The 16,984-nt window shown below is 43.9% G+C and overlaps 1 protein-coding gene across 2 annotated transcripts in view; it reads right to left on the bottom strand.

The window, feature by feature from the left end:
• Positions 1 to 2,699: 2,699 nt before the first annotated feature.
• The window catches only part of LOC119962960 (LIM and calponin homology domains-containing protein 1-like), a 502,229-nt gene continuing 487,944 nt past the window's right edge, over positions 2,700 to 16,984 (bottom strand). For both annotated transcript variants that reach the window (XM_038791315.1, XM_038791316.1), the window contains 2 exons: positions 14,203 to 14,305; positions 2,700 to 7,475 (listed from right to left, as the gene is read on the bottom strand). In XM_038791315.1, the coding sequence (XP_038647243.1) occupies positions 7,450 to 7,475; positions 14,203 to 14,305 (129 nt within the window). In that variant the 3' untranslated portion in view covers positions 2,700 to 7,449. The remainder of the gene's footprint in view (positions 7,476 to 14,202; positions 14,306 to 16,984) is intronic.

Consider the following 16,984-nt stretch of genomic DNA (forward strand, 5'->3'; position numbering starts at 1 on the left):
TTTCAGTGGAGTTTTCCTGTCTTCTGGTGTCTGTTTGAATTTGGCAACCTCTAGGGGAATCTGTGGCATCTGTGGACATGTCAACCAGCATGGAAGTTGTACAACCAATCAGACTGAAGAATCCTAACAATACGCAGATAGCAAAGCAGGAAACAAAAAACAGGAAATTTTAATTACGCCATCCAGGAAACTAAATAAATATGGGGATGTACACATATGATTAAGGAAAATACATAACAGAACAAAACAGGAAAATTTGAAAAAATGAAATTTCTGGGCCAGCTCACCTGCTATAGTGTTAAAAACTCGTGATTAAACAAGCCCTAACGTCATCCATTTTTAGGATGAAGAGAGTGGGTAATAGGAAAGAAAAAAAGACTGCATTTATATAGCACAACCACCAAACATCACAAAGTGCGTTTCAGACAATGAAGTATCTTTGAAGTTTAATCACTATCGTGATGTAAGAAACATAACAGCCAATTTTGTGCACAGCAACTCCCACAAATAATAATGTGACAATGACCAAATGGTTTGTTTTTGTGATGTTAATATGAATGCGGAATACAGGGTTAATGGTAGGGTTCTTGGCAATGTGGAGGAGCAGAGAGATCTTGGGGTCTATGTTCATAGTTCTTTGAAAGTTGCCACTCAAGTGGATAGAGCTGTGAAGAAGGCCTATGGTGTGCTAGCGTTCATTAGCAGAGGGATTGAATTTAAGAGCCGTGAGGTGATGATGCAGCTGTACAAAACCTTGGTCAGGCCACATTTGGAGTACTGTGTGCAGTTCTGGTCACCTCATTTTAGGAAGGATGTGGAAGCTTTGGAAAAGGTGCAAAGGAGATTTACCAGGATGTTGCCTGGAATGGAGAGTAGGTCATACGAGGAAAGGTTGAGGGTGCTAGGCCTTTTCTCATTAGAACGGAGAAGGATGAGGGGCGACTTGATAGAGGTTTATAAGATGATCAGGGGAATAGATAGAGTAGACAGTCAGAGACTTTTTCCCCGGGTGGAACACACCATTACAAGGGGACATAAATTTAAGATAAATGGTGGAAGATATAGAGGGGATGTCAGAGGTAGGTTCTTTACCCAGAGAGTAGTGGGGGCATGGAATGCACTGCCTGTGGTAGTAGTTGAGTCGGAAAAGTTAGGGACCTTCAAGCGGCTATTGGATAGGTACTTGGATTAGGGTAGAATAATGGAGTGTAGGTTAACTTCTTAAGGGCAGCACGGTAGCATTGTGGATAGCACAATTGCTTCACAGCTCCAGGGTCCCAAGTTCGATTTCGACTTGGGTCACTGTCTGTGTGGAGTCTGCACATCCTCCCCGTGACTGCGTGGGTTTCCTCCGGGTACTCCGGTTTCCTCCCACAGTCCAAAGATGTGCAGGTTGGGTGGATTGGCCATGAAAAATTGTCCAAAATTCTATGATTAACCTAGGACAAAAGTTCGGCGCAACATCGTGGGCCGAAGGGCCTGTTCTGTGCTGTATTTCTCTATCTATCTATCTAATTGGAAGATAAATATTCACCAGGATACCACCCCTGCTCTTCTTTCAAATAATGGAATCTATCACATCAACCCAACTGGGTAAATTGGTCCAGGCATCTGAAAGACAGCACCGCCAACAGTGCAGCACTCCCTCCATTACTGCACTGGAGTGTCAGCCTTGATTTTTGTGCTAAAACCCTGGAATTAGACTTGCACCTGAAACCTTGTGATTCAGAAGCACTGAGCAGCGACTGACACTACTCATTAACCTATTTCATGCTGGGCAGCACGGTGGCCTAGTGGTTAGCAGAGCTGCCTCATGGCGCTGAGGTCCCAGGTTCGATCCCGGCTCTGGGTCACTGTCCGTGTGAAGTTTGCACATTCTCCCCGTGTCTGCGTAGGTTTCGTCCCCACAACCCAAAAAATGTGCAGAGTAGGTGGATTGGCCACACTAAATTGCCCCTTAATTGGAAAAAATAATTGGGTAATCTAAATTTATAAAAAAAACAAAAACCTATTTCATGCTGTAATATTAATTTCTGTGCAGATTACACAGTGAAGAATGCAGCAGTGCAGCTTGTGGAGAAGCAGGGTTTTACTGGCAACAATGTTTAGATTTCTGTGTTTAGCTGTCCATGTGTGGATTTCAGAAGTTGCTGTCAGTTTTACCCTGTACAATGGCGAGTGCTGATAGCCTCAACATTATTAGTCAGGCAAAATACAGGCCATTATATCTTAAAATGCTGAGTGAATCACAACAGCCCATTTCCAAATCATTTAAATCTTTGAAGTGTCAATATTTATGAAGTGTTGAGCCCTGAATTCTTTCACAGGTAATTTACCAGGGTGTGTTGCATTCTTGAGGAATTTCAGGACAACATTATTTTCCTTATTTTTGTGCATTTAATTATTTATAAATAGCTAATTCTTCAGTAGTTTGGGCAGCAGAGAAGTCAAGTTGATCAGACCGTTGGAGCTTCTCTGCAGTGGAGGCTGAAAATCAGGGAGGCCTGAAGTACTATAGCACCACCATTGGCTAGAAGCTGTAACTCCACCATTAAAAATATTTCCACAGAATTTCCAATTTAAATGTGTACAGGAATTTATCAAAAAGCCTGTGCAGACATAGGGCTTCATACATTATATAGGCATGCATGTTAAAATGTTCTAAGGCTTTATCTGTAGAAAATAAAAGCCTTACACGGTTGCATATTTATTTTTTATTTATAAACAACATACATTTACTAGAAAAGCCGTTGCATTATTTGAACGCATTGTATTTTTTCCTCACAAGGCAAATCACAATACATTTAGCGCAATGGTTGAACTGTAGCATATACCAGACAATTTCAATTGTTTATTAGCCCCAGCTACAATCATTCACTGAAAAAAAGCACCAGACCAAGTCCAAATTTGGTTAAGCATGTTTTGGAGCAATGTTGTTAACTGTATACAGTCAGATCTAACAACTCACTGCACAAATGTTAGCAGATGGTGGTATAGCTTCATAGCATGCTACTTTAAGGATACTGCATCCGACCGTGCAAATAAAAATGGACCAGTCTCACAAACAAGCTGAGAAGAGTGAACACAATAAGTACTTTGATAAAGCTTTAATGATTTATGAACCAAATATGGACTTCCCAAAGTCAGCAAAGTCAACCATACGCATAGTGGAACATTTCAACACAAAGTATAATTTCCAAAAACAGAATTACACTTATTTTAATTTTACTATTTTGTTACTGAGGCTGTGTTTTCATATTGTTGGTGCTATACAATTTGGTTAAGCAAAATGTTCATCTCTGGTATGATTGACAGAAGTTCACTTCTGTGAACAGCTAAATTAACATATTAGATAAGGACTTACTATTGATGTTGTTAGTGGATGAATACAATGGCTGGGATTTTCCAGCCCCGCCCGTTGCAATGGACTTTTGACTGACATGCCACATCCTATGTGAAGTGTCTGTCCATGGCGGGCCCAGAAATTCCCGATCAACGTATTTTATGGAGTTCCCCTTCTTATTTTAAATGAATTAATAGCTCCTTTAAAATAGTGGTGATGGTGTGTTACAATCCACTCAGCAAATCTGAGTTGTTATGGGAACATGCATATTTACATGCATGTTACCGCCTGGAGCCATGGATAATGATGGTAGACGCTCCAACTATTTTTCCATCACATAGCTGACCAGGGATGTCTCCCATGCTTACCACCTGCCGTTATCATGTGTTGGAAAGATTTGTAGGTTGATAATCAACCTGTTTGGTCACATTATGAACACACCTTCCATGGCCATCAAGTCCTGGGGTGGGACTCGAACCTGGAGCTTCTGGCTCAGAGGGAGAAACACTACCCACAGTGCCACAAGATTGCTTTAAAATAGTAAACAGAGGAATATAACTTAAACCTGCAATTCATTCATGCTCAATATTGCCAATTGTATTTTCCAGTCCATATTCTGTCTTAAGTACTAGCATTCATTGGTTTTGAATATTAATGTTTAATAGTGTATTACATATAGTGTCTGTATTAAAACAGTTTACTGTACAGGCCAAGAAATTTCAATGTTATCACTTAAATGCTTAATGAATTTGGCCCTTATTCAAGTTGGCGCCACTTCAAAAATGTTTTAAAAATAAAGAGAATTGCAAATGGGGCTCTTGGAACAGGTATAGAATGTGCTACTATACATGTTCAATGTTCCTCTGAACTTGTAATTTCTGAGGAGAAAAGGAGTACAAGAATATGTAAAAAGTCCTCTTTAAAAATATTTTGGGTGCTGAAACATGTATTTTACACAATAGATAAGACTGCAAGATGAACATCAGCCTTTGCTGAAACCATGCAGAAGATTAGAATTCAGTTTAATATGAACTGGTCACAAGAGATAAACCGATTAGACCTCAGCTTCATGTTTAACTCATCTCCCTTGCAGTATCCCTTACACCCAGCTTATTTGAGAGCTGACAGGTGTTTATCAAGCCAGATACCAATTACTTCACATTCACTGCAGACGCTCAACACTTTTGACCATCTATGTGCAACAGCCTGCATTTTCTAAGGCACAGTTTTAACGTGAAAGAGATAAAGTATTCTTCCAACAGATTGATGCAACAATGGTTACAAATAAAAATACAGCAAACAATTGTCATATAATACCTCAGCATAAGGACTCAACCAGCATGCAAAACATGTTTTTATCTATTTCAATAAATAAATGTCAAGTGTGTAATTTTAAGAAATAATTATTGTTGAGCTAAAGAAGAGATTTATTTATTTGCGTACTCTTTAACACTGTTGTTAAATGATTATGGACTACACTTTAATATTTATCCTACAGTATGGAAATCATAAGCCTCAGTGAGTAGGGGTTGATTCTGTATTGCTGTGGTTTAAGGCAGAGACAATGCAATTGGCTGATTAGGTGCTTTCAGGTCTCCATAGATTCCCTTTGCAGATATCTGCTTGTGATATAATTGGTTTGCTAAGCAAGGGAACATGGCATATCTCAGGTTTGTTGTTTGGCTATCCTCATTTAGTTCCAAATCAAGAAAAGTGACATCTTGAAAGTTTGTGGTAAATATAATGATATTTCAGTAAAAAACAAAACAAATGCAAGACTGCAGCTGATTCTTTCATTAATGTATTCGCATTTTCGCAGTAATTTAAAATAAAACCTTCAGCAGCCTGGTGGAATATTCCAGCAGTGACTTGAGATGGACTTAGAAATAATTTTAAAATGATGAATGTAATCAAATTATTTTCCTGCTTGGAAAGTTTGACTATTTAAAATGTTTCATAGTTTTAATGTTTTATAGTAGGTAGAATGCTTTATAATAAAGGTATAATCATCTACAAAATAATTTTACTTACTTGTTGTTACCTTAAACAGGTTCTGACACTTTACAATGTACAGGAATCCTGGCATTTTGGAGAGAATATTTGAACCAGTTTGCGGCAAAAATGTGAGACTTCAAACTTGCTGCGTAATGGGTTTTGGCCATCTCCAAAATAGATGGTCTGAGTTCCAGAATTTAAAATGGTGGCGCAGGCCATCTTTACAATTCAAAATAGTAAGGGTGAGCATTTGAGCACGTGCAGGCATATCGCATTGTATTTACTGAAATTTCATTATTTTAATACTTGGTTCATCTTGATTTACAGGAACTATACCAAATTTACAGGAGATAAAAATCCATATCGAGAAAACAAAGTAAACACTGGGTCAGCAGGAAAATTAGAGCCTGGTTCTGTATTATACAAGAAAACCTGAACAAAGTGAGGAAGAGTTAATTCCTTCTCTTCGTGACCCTGAATATGAATTACAACCTGGTTGTTGATTACTTCTTAATTATTAAGTTGCAGAAAATGTTGATCCAAGTTCTTCTTTATCATAACTTAGATCAATTAGATGAACAGTAGGTGAGAGAGGTCAGTATTATACATTCAGAAAATCTGGTGCAATGTAACAGCCGTTACCTGTACACATTTGAGAACAGGCTTTGATTGCCAATTGTGTCCTTTCTGGTGTAATAAATCTCAGGATTGGAGTATTTCCCTAGATGGGCAAGCATTTCCGCTTTTCTTTTTAGTTTCTGATACATTAAGAAATTGTGCAGTTATTGTCCAATATCGAAAAACTCCGTTATTGTCTCGATCATGATCCATTTATTCACATGCCAGATTGTGAGGTGACATTCTTGCATTATGAATAAAAACATCTGCGGTATTTAGCAATTTAAAATATCCGAATGAATGTAAATTTAGAATTAACTCTACATTCCATCAATGTTGCACAGATGGCTCAAGTTAGTTCCAGGAAAAGGAAGAAGTCAATTATTATCCACTACATAGGACAAACATAAGGTAGAATCCCGCAGAGGCAATGGATAGGGCCAGGGAGTTGGAGGGGGTGGGGGGTGTTTAGACCACAGCCACTGACTGGAGAGCCAGTGAGACTCCTGCATCATTTATTTTTAGGGCCTGCCATATCTTCTGCCACTTAGGCATTTAACAGGCCAGTGACGGCCTTCTCCCAGGATTAAGGACCCTGGGATTGAAAGTCTCGCCTGCTGAGAGCTCTCCACTAACCAGAGGCCAGCAAATCTTCTGTACGCAGCAGTGCTACCTGGAAGGTGTTTGCTGCTGCTGCTACAAAACACACACGAGGCCTTGGATCGAGGAGGGACCCAGGCGCTGGTGAATGATGGTGGGAAGGGGGTTGCGGGAAGAGCATCTTGGGGAGGGAGAAATCAGCAACAAGGGAAAGGGGAGTTGTCCTCAGCACGTGTGTTCTTTCCCAATGCCAGGCCTGTCGATCAGACACTGAGTGCCTTTGAACGAGGGTCCCCCCTCTGAGAGACTGCAAGCAAATATGCCTTGGCTTGCTTGTCATGCTCCCTGTGTGGCGAGCCTCCGGCCCCTGCTGCTGGGCTAATACTTAAGGACCTCATTTGGCAGCAGGAAGGTGGTGGGGTCCCCACCTGCCCCCATCCCAGCCCATTAAATACCACCTCCACCACCAAGGAAAGGCACAAGATTCTGCCCTAGTTTTATTCAATTACTCCAATAATCATTGCACCTTTATGTTTTTATCATAAAGTAGGCGTAGGCAATAAAATAAATTACATATCGCACAATATTAATTAAATACATGTTGAATCCAGTAAAAGCTTTTATTCAACAGCAAATATATGCTACTTTTGTAACTATAGGCACAAAAGAATGGTGGTTTCGCTAGGTATGAAAATGATCCAAGGTGTGGACTGCCAAGGTAACAATGCAGGTAAAAGCTGTTTTGGAAAATGATGGTTCTTCTAATGAGAATGCCAGAGAATGACAGGTTCTATCCGCGATTGTCAGTCATCACTAGGATCAGCATTGAGCATCGGGGCCACCTGTGTTCTATCCGACTTCCAGTTGCTGTTGCTGATTGGCGTGTGGCAAGGTCATAAAGTGGTGGGCTGTCCGGCAGCTAAAAAAAACAGGTAATCTTGGTATGGGCAATATTTAATTATAGTGCACCTCAGTTTGTAAACGTTGCAATGCTGCATAGATTTATAGGAGACTAATACCAGCATGGAATCACTCAGTTGTTTTATGTTCAGTTGACATTCTTAAGCAGATCTCTTTCTAACATTGACAGGACTGTAATTTTCGAATTGGGCCTCCAATAGGCCACCCAGGCTTGCATATGATATGGTGATAGTCATACTATTATGGGCCGTTTTATTTTTTTACTGATTTCCTTCTCATCATTTTGAAACTCAGATTTGGAAATTCAATTCAGGATTCTTTCAAAAGGTAACTAAAGAGCTGATTTTTCTACTGATGATCTCCTGACATATACCTGGTATATATATTGTCAAATTACATACTTCCAGCTCATACTTCCCCATTTATAAAAGTTGACGAATGCAAAATCATGAGCTGACTTTCCTGATATGAGCCAGAAGCAGTACGAGAAATGTTTGATCCTAAATTAGAGGAGAAAAATTGTGTATTTAAAAATCCAAGTAATGAATTTACCGCTTATATAATGTCCACTTGCAAATCAGTTAAAGGCTAAGGTTAAAGGAATAAATGCGGAATCTAGATTAATTTAAAAATGGCTTAGTCACAGAAAGCAGAAAAGAAAAATTTAATGTAATGAACTTTAAAAAAAATAAATTTAGAGCACCCAAATATTTATTTTTCCAATTAAGGGGTAATTTAGCGTGGCCAATCCACCTAACCTGCACATCTTTGGGTTGTGGGTGAAACTCACGCAGACATAGGGAGAATGCAAAATCCACACGGACAGTGACCCAGGGCCAGGATTCGAACCCGGGTCCTTAGCGCCGTAGGCAGCAATGTAATGTAATGAACTCTGAACCAAAACAGTGACTAGTCCATTTCTGGAGAAATCTGTTCTGAATCCATACTATAAATGCCAGACATGAAAATAGTAGGATGTTTCCCATATTACTAAAACCCTATTATTGACAGAGGAGGAGGAGCAGTCTCTGGGTGAGTATAAAAACTCACTTTAACCCGGGGATCGAGGCCTAGTTTCGGGAGCCGTTCAGAGGAGGAGGAGCAATCTCTGGGTGAGTATAAAAACTCACTTAAACCCGGGGATCGAGGCCTAGTTTCGGGAGCCGTTCAGAGGAGGAGGAGCAGTCTCTGGGTGAGTATAAAAACTCACTTTAACCCGGGGATCGAGGCCTAGTTTCGGGAGCCGTTCAGAGGAGGAGGAGCAATCTCTGGGTGAGTATAAAAACTCACTTTAACCCGGGGATCGAGGCCTAGTTTCGGGAGCCGTTCAGAGGAGGAGGAGCAGTCTCTGGGTGAGTATAAAAACTCACTTTAACCCGGGGATCGAGGCCTAGTTTCGGGAGCCGTTCAGAGGAGGAGCAGCAGTCTCTGGGTGAGTATAAAAACTCACTTTAACCTGGGGATCGAGGCCTAGTTTCGGGAGCCGTTCAGAGGAGGAGGAGCAGTCTCTGGGTGAGTATAAAAACTCACTTTAACCCGGGGATCGAGGCCTAGTTTCGGGAGCCGTTCAGAGGAGGAGGAGCAGTCTCTGGGTGAGTATAAAAACTCACTTTAACCCGGGGATCGAGGCCTAGTTTCGGGAGCCGTTCAGAGGAGGAGGAGCAGTCTCTGGGTGAGTATAAAAACTCACTTTAACCCGGGGATCGAGGCCTAGTTTCGGGAGCCGTTCAGAGGAGGAGGAGCAATCTCTGGGTGAGTATAAAAACTCACTTTAACCCGGGGATCGAGGCCTAGTTTCGGGAGCCGTTCAGAGGAGGAGGAGCAGTCTCTGGGTGAGTATAAAAACTCACTTTAACCCGGGGATCGAGGTCTAGTTTCGGGAGCCGGTCAGAGGAGGAGGAGCAGTCTCTGGGTGAGTATACAGACCTAACGGTAACTTCCTGTTTTCCACTTTTTTTTCAAAAGTGACGTCAGAGGGAAGCTGTGATCTGATTGGTTGATAACCAATCTGCCCCAAATTTAAAACTCGTAAACTTAAATTAAACAAATTAATTAATTAGAGATGGCTGGTCAGGTGATGTGCTTAAGCTGCTTGATGTGGGAGCTGGCAGATCCCATTGCGAGCTGCAGCGACCACATCTGCAGTAAGTGTTGGCTGCTCGAAGAACTTCGGCTCAGAGTTGATGAGCTGGAGTCTGAGCTTCACACACTGAGGCACATCCGGGAGGGGGAGGCTTACCTGGACACTTTGTTTCAGGAGGCAGTCACACCTGTCAGAGTAAATAGTTTAAATCCTGCCAGTGGCCAGGGACAGCAGGGTGTGACTGCAAGTCAGGCAGGTAAAGGGAACCAGCAGTCAGGAACTCAGGAGCTTCAGCCCTTGACCCTGTCCAACAGGTACGAGGCAATTGCTCCCTGTGTGGATGGCGAACAGGGCTGCAGGAAGGATGAGTCAGCTGACCAAGGCACCATGGTTCAGCAGGCCATTCAAGGGGAGGAAGTAAATAGGCAAGTTGTAGTTGTAGGGGATTCTATTATCAGAGGGATAGATAGTATCCTTTGTGAGCAGGATAGAGGGTCCCGCATGGTATGTTGCCTGCCCGGTGCTAGGGTGCGGGACATCTCTGACCGGCTTGAAAGGATATTGGAGAGGGAGGGGGAGGATCCAGTTGTTGTGGTCCATGTCGGTACCAACAACTTAGGCAAGTCTAGGAAAGAGGACCTGTTTAGAGATTATAAAGAGTTAGGATTCAAATTAAAAAACAGGTCCTCAAGGGTCATAATCTCCGGATTACTGCCCGAGCCACGTGCAAATTGGCATAGGGAGGCAAGAATAAGGGAAGTTAACACGTGGCTGAAAGAGTGGTGTGGGAAAGAGGAGTTCCTTTTCATGGGACACTGGCATCAGTTTTGGGACAGGGGGGACCTATACCGTTGGGATGGTCTCCACCTGAACCAAGCTGGGACCAGTGTTCTGGCGAAAAGAGTAAATAGGGTGATCAATAGGACTTTAAACTAGAGATTGGGGGGGAAGGGAAAGTCAGGGAACCAAGAGGTGAAGGAATCAGTGGGAAGCGTAGCTGCTTAGGATTACAAAAAATCACGAAAAGACAGAGCTCAGGAGAGGTTACGATAGTCCCCATCTCACAAAATATGACACAGTGTATGGAAAGGCTCAGTAAACCAAGGTCCACCACACTAAGAAAACAAAAAGGGACAGTCAATAGGGAATTAAAGGTGCTATATTTAAATGCCCGCAGTGTACGGAACAAGGTAGATGAGCTTGTGGCCCAGATTGTGACTGGCAGGTATGATGTGGTAGGCATCACAGAGACGTGGTTGCAGGGGGTTCAGGACTGGCAGTTAAACATCCAGGGATTTACAACCTATCGAAAAGACAGAGAGGTGGGTAGAGGGGGCGGGGTTGCCTTGTTAATTAGAAATGAAATTAAATCAATAGCACTAAACGACATAGGGTCAGACGATGTGGAGTCTGTGTGGGTAGAGTTGAGGAACCACAAAGGCAGAAAAACCATAATGGGAGTTATGTACAGGCCTCCTGACAGTGGTCAGGACCAGGGACACAAAATGCACCACGAAATAGAAAGGGCATGTCAGAAAGGCAAGGTCACAGTGATCATGGGGGACTTCAATATGCAGGTGGACTGGGTAAATAATGTTGCCAGTGGACCCAAAGAAAGGGAATTCATTGAATGTTTAAAGGATGGCTTTTTGGAACAGCTTGTGATGGAGCCCACGAGGGAACAGGCTATTCTGGACTTAGTGTTATGTAATGAGCCAGAATTGATAAAAGATCTTAAAATAAGGGAACACTTAGGAAGCAGTGATCATAATATGGTAGAAGTCAGTCTGCAATTTGAAAGAAAGAAGGTAGAATCAGATGTAAAGGTTTTACAGTTAAATAAAGGTAATTACAGGCGCATGAGGGAGGAACTGACGAAAATCGACTGGAAGCAGAGCCTAGTGGGAAAGACAGTAGAACAGCAATGGCAGGAGTTTCTGGGAGTAATTGAGGACACAGTGCAGAGGTTCATCCCAAAGAAAAGAAAGGTTATCAGAGGGAGGATTAGGCAGCCATGGCTGACAAAGGAAGTCAGGGAATGCATCAAGGCAAAAGAGAGAGCCTATAGTGTGGCAAAGAGTAGTGGGAAGTCAGAAGATTGGGAAGGCTACAAAAACAAACAGAGGATAACAAAGAGAGAAATAAGGAAGGAGAGGATTAAATATGAAGGTAGGCTAGCCAGTAACATTAGGAATGATAGTAAAAGTTTCTTTAAATACATTAAAAACAAACGGGAGGCAAAAGTAGACATTGGGCCGCTCCAAAATGACGCTGGTAATCTAGTGATGGGAGACAAGGAAATAGCTGAGGAACTTAATAAGTACTTTGCGTCAGTCTTCACAGTAGAAGACATGAGTAATATCCCAATTCAGGAAAGTCAGGGGGCAGAGTTGAATATGGTTGCCATCACAAAGGAGAAGGTGCTGGAGAAACTAAAAGGTCTGAAAATTGATAAATCTCCGGGCCCAGATGGGCTACATCCTAGAGTTCTAAAGGAGATAGCTGAAGAAATAGTGGAGGCGTTAGTTATGATCTTTCAAAAGTCACTGGAATCAGGGAAAGTCCCAGAGGATTGGAAAATCGCTGTTGTAACCCCCCTGTTCAAGAAGGGAACAAGAAAAAAGATGGAAAATTATAGGCCAATTAGCCTAACCTCGGTTGTTGGCAAAATTCTAGAATCCATCGTTAAGGATGAGATTTCTAAATTCTTGGAAGTGCAGGGTCGGATTAGGACAAGTCAGCATGGATTTAGTAAGGGGAGGTCGTGCCTGACAAACCTGTTAGAGTTCTTTGAAGAGATAACAAATAGGTTAGACCAAGGAGAGCCAATGGATGTTATCTATCTTGACTTCCAAAAGGCCTTTGACAAGGTGCCTCACGGGAGACTGCTGAGTAAAATAAGGGCCCATGGTATTCGAGGCAAGGTACTAACATGGATTGACAATTGGCTGTCAGACAGAAGGCAGAGAGTTGGGATAAAAGGTTCTTTTTCGGAATGGCAACCGGTGACAAGTGGTGTCCCGCAGGGTTCAGTGTTGGGGCCACAGCTGTTCTCTTTATATATTAACGATCTAGATGACGGGACTGGGGGCATTCTGGCCAAGTTTGCCGATGATACAAAGATAGGTGGAGGGGCAGGTAGTATTGAGGAGGTGGGGAGGCTGCAGAAAGATTTAGACAGTTTAGGAGAATGGTCCAAGAAGTGGCTGATGAAATTCAACGTGGGCAAGTGCGAGGTCTTGCACTTTGGAAAAAAGAATAGAGGCATGGACTATTTTCTAAACGGTGACAAAATTCATAATGCTAAAGTGCAAAGGGACTTGGGAGTCCTAGTCCAGGATTCTCTAAAGGTAAACTTGCAGGTTGAGTCCGTAATTAAGAAAGCAAATGTAATGTTGTCATTTATCTCAAGAGGCTTGGAATATAAAAGCAGGGATGTACTTCTGAGGCTTTATAAAGCACTAGTTAGGCCCCATTTAGAATACTGTGAGCAATTTTGGGCCCCATACCTCAGGAAGGACATACTGGCACTGGAGCGGGTTCAGCGGAGATTCACACGGATGATCCCAGGAATGGTAGGCCTAACATACGATGAACGTCTGAGGATCGTGGGATTATATTCATTGGAGTTTAGGAGGTTGAGGGGAGATCTAATAGAAACGTACAAGATAATGAATGGCTTGGATAGGATGGACGTAGGGAAGTTGTTTCCATTAGCAGGGGAGACTAGGATGCGGGGGCACAGCCTTAGAATAAAAGGGAGTCACTTTAGAACAGAGATGAGGAGAAATTTCTTCAGCCAGAGAGTGGTAGGTCTGTGGAATTCATTGCCACAGAGGGCGGTGGAGGCCGGGACATTGAGTGTCTTTAAGACAAAAATTGATAAATTCTTGATTTCTCGAGGAATTAAGGGCTATGGGGAGAGAGCGGGTAAATGGAGTTGAAATCAACCATGATTGAATGGTGGAGTGGACTCGATGGGCCGAATGGCCTTACTTCCACTCCTATGTCTTATGGTCTTATTGTTCGGCTTTTGGCCACATTCTGAGTATAAACGGGACAATAGCCCTTGAAGGATCTGTTTCAATTAAGTTGATTGGCTAAGAATGACCAAAGAGTTTTGATATTGTCAGATGCTGAATAATGCATATTGGAATACTTAGGTAGGAATTTTCTGACTTTATTCGAAGCGTCAACGGGGACGGGAAAAGCGATGTGTATCTTGCCAGCTACGCTGCTGGCTTTTCATGCCGAATATTTGAACACTTTGGAAAAAGAACAGAAGGCAGGTCCCGTGGCGTCATGCTGGTGGAGCAGGCTCATTTGCCAGCAAATTAGTTTCCTGAGAGAAAGGGCACCTTGCCATCAAGAATATTTTAAAAAACAAATCACCCCAGGGACACAGAATCCCGTCAATCCACCAATGGAAGCCCACCCATCTGGTACAGCCCTGGCACTGCCAGGGGGCAATGGCAGGGCAGTGCCAGGGTACTGTCTGGCCAGCAAGATTTCCGGCCCCACTGAATCAATGGGCTTTTAAATGACTCACCACAGTTTACGGCCCAGTCCGTACCATGACGGAGCTATAAAATTCCACCCAGGAAATATTTTACAAGAAGCACAGTGCTCAAACGCAACTCACTTCGGGACCTGATGTAGCAATCATTACAATTGAGAAGTCCATTGCGGATCCGCACGTCTGTCCCAGTTGTTGCATCTCCAAGTTGTCCTTGACAGATACCACACTGTAATATCATAAAAACATTGATTAGCCATTTCAGTTCAACAAACAAAAATTATAATAATGTCTTGTCAATTTATCTGCATAAGAAATGATCAGGAATTGATCGTGGACCTTTTGTGTCCTTGTTTTAGACTGCAACATCTACTTTCAGCCACATTCCTTCTGTGAGCACACAAGAATTGATTCATCTTTTCTGTTTCTCTCATTTTTAGCTCATACATTTTTCTCATGTCTTCACCAAGTAAAAGATTTTGGTGATGCAAAAGAGGACTTAGCATAGCTCTAATGAAGCACTCCTTTAAAATAACATATGAAAATAGCATTCATAGAATCATAGAATCCCGGACTTCCGGTGGCGGCCATGGTGTGAGTGTTCGTGTATTTGGCAGCTCCAGCTTGAGGCTGTTTTTTTTGGACCTTTTCCCGTTTGTAGGGTGATGTTTTGCAGCAAAAAGGTGCAGGGCTGACTGGAGGACAGTTTGACTCCACTGGTGGGGCTGGTGGATGGATCCATGGACCAGAAGTGGGTCGAGAAGAAGGGAGCAGTTGGAACAGGAGAATTTTCGTGCAACACAGGTCAGGATGGCAGAGAGTAAAGGGTCTGCCTTGTCTGTCCAATGGTCGACAGACCAATTGGTGATCTTTTTAAATGAAAAGATTAGCCGACAGAGGGAAGCCCAGGAGGCCCTAGCCAAGGTGGGGGAACTGTTGAATGCGTGAATTGACCGTGTGGAGCAGAAGCTGGAGTCCCAGGGCCAGGCAATTTGGAAAGTGGAGGAGGCGGTGGGGGAGCATCAGGAGCAGCTTGCCTCATTGGTGGCTGCAATTGGTGTGATGCGGGAGACTTAGAGCGGTTAAGGGAGAAGGTGGAAGACCTGGAGAATCACTCCAGGAGTCAGAATGTAAGAATCGTGGGGATGCCTGATGGCTTTGAGGGAGCGGATGCTGGCTTGTATGTAGCCAAGAGGCTGGAGACGTTGATAGGGGTGGGGGCCTTTGACCGGCCCCTAGAGGTTGACCGAGCACACAGGGAACTGATGGGGAAGCTGCAGGTGAATGAGCCGTCGAAGGGTGATGGTGCTGCGTCTTCACCGGTTCCTGGACTAGGAGAAGATATTGAGATGGGCGAGGCAGACGAGGAGATGCACCTGGGAGGGGAGCAAGCTTTGGGTGTACCAGGACCTGGGGGCGTACCTGGCGAAGAGGAGAGCAGAGTTTAATCGGGTGAAGGCTGCCGTCTTTAAAAAGGGGGTGAAGTTCGGGATGTTGTACCCGGCTCGCCTTTGGGTGACTTTTAACAGAGAACATTATTTTAGAGCACCAGAGTAGGTGATGGAGTTTTTAAGAGACAATGGACTGGCAGGAGAAGGAGGACATTGAACTGATGAGGGGGGGTGAGGAGGTGGGTGCTTTTTTCTGTTTTTTCCTGTATCTTTTGTTTTGTCAGTTGTTGGTGAACGTTTCTCCTTTGAGATGTTCTGTCGCGATTGAGGGTGAGTGCACCTTTTTTATCTTGTTGCATTGTTGGTTGTGATGTGTGTGAGTGGGGAGGGGGGAATGGAATCTGCGGGGTGGTAGGAGGCTTAGGCGCCTTGGGCAGAGGCTGCCAGGCTAGCTGGGCGGGCTAGTTAACGGGAGCACAGTTGGGGGGGTGGGGGGGAGCAGGTTGTTTGTGTAGTAGAGGGGGATAGGGTAGTTGTTCTGTGTATGGGAAGGGGGGAGGATGGGTGCTGCTGACAAGGGTGTTGTTGGTATGGCATAGAATGGGAGGGAGTGATGACGGTGGACATCTGAGGGTGGGCCTGGAGGGGTGTGTGGCAGGGGCTGGGGGCTGGCCTAAGACAGGGCCACACTGTGGGAGGCACTCAAGGTAGTGGTTAGGGGGGGAGTTTATATCGATCCGGGCGCAGAGCGAGAAGGAGCGAGCAAAGATGGCAAGGTTGGTGGACGGAATCTTGCGGGTAGATAGGAGGTACTCGGAGGCCGGATTGTTGAAGGAGAGGCAGACGCTTCAGATGGAGTTTGGGCTGGTGTCCACGGGAAAGGCAGTAGGGCAGTTGCGGAGAGCCAGAGAAAGAAGGCTAGCAGGATGCTGGCCCACCAACACAGGAATCAGAAGGCAGCGATGGAGATTGGTAGGGTGAAGGACATTAAGGGTGGAGTGGTATTAGACCCAGTCAGGGTGAATGAGGTATTTGAGGAGTTTACAGGAGGCTTTATGAATCGGAGCCCCTGACCGAGGGGGAGGGAATGCGGCGATTCCAGGACGGCTGGAGTTCCCCAAGATGGAGGAGAGTCTGGTAGAGAGGTTGGGAGCACCCATTGGACAGGTGGAGGTGATGGTGGGTATGGGGGCGATGCAGGCAGGGAAGGCCAAGGGCTCTGTTGATTTTCCAGTGGAATTTTATTAAAAGTTTTTGGGTGACCTGGGGCCCCTGCTGGTAAGGGCATTTAATTAGGTGAGTGAGAAGGGGGACTCCCCCCACGTTATCGCAGGCCTCAAAATCTTTAATTTTGAAGAGGGATAAGGCAGTGTGGGTCGTACCGCCCAATATCACCGCTGAATGTGGATGCCAAGTTGTTGGCTAAGATCTTGGCTTCACAGATCGAGGACTCTGTGCTGGGGCTGTTGGGGAAGGATTATGCTGCAGCAAAGCATTCAGCACTGTCTGCCTTTTGT

This window comes from Scyliorhinus canicula, chromosome 3 (genome assembly GCF_902713615.1).
Source record: "Scyliorhinus canicula chromosome 3, sScyCan1.1, whole genome shotgun sequence".
NCBI classification, from domain to species: domain Eukaryota; kingdom Metazoa; phylum Chordata; class Chondrichthyes; order Carcharhiniformes; family Scyliorhinidae; genus Scyliorhinus; species Scyliorhinus canicula.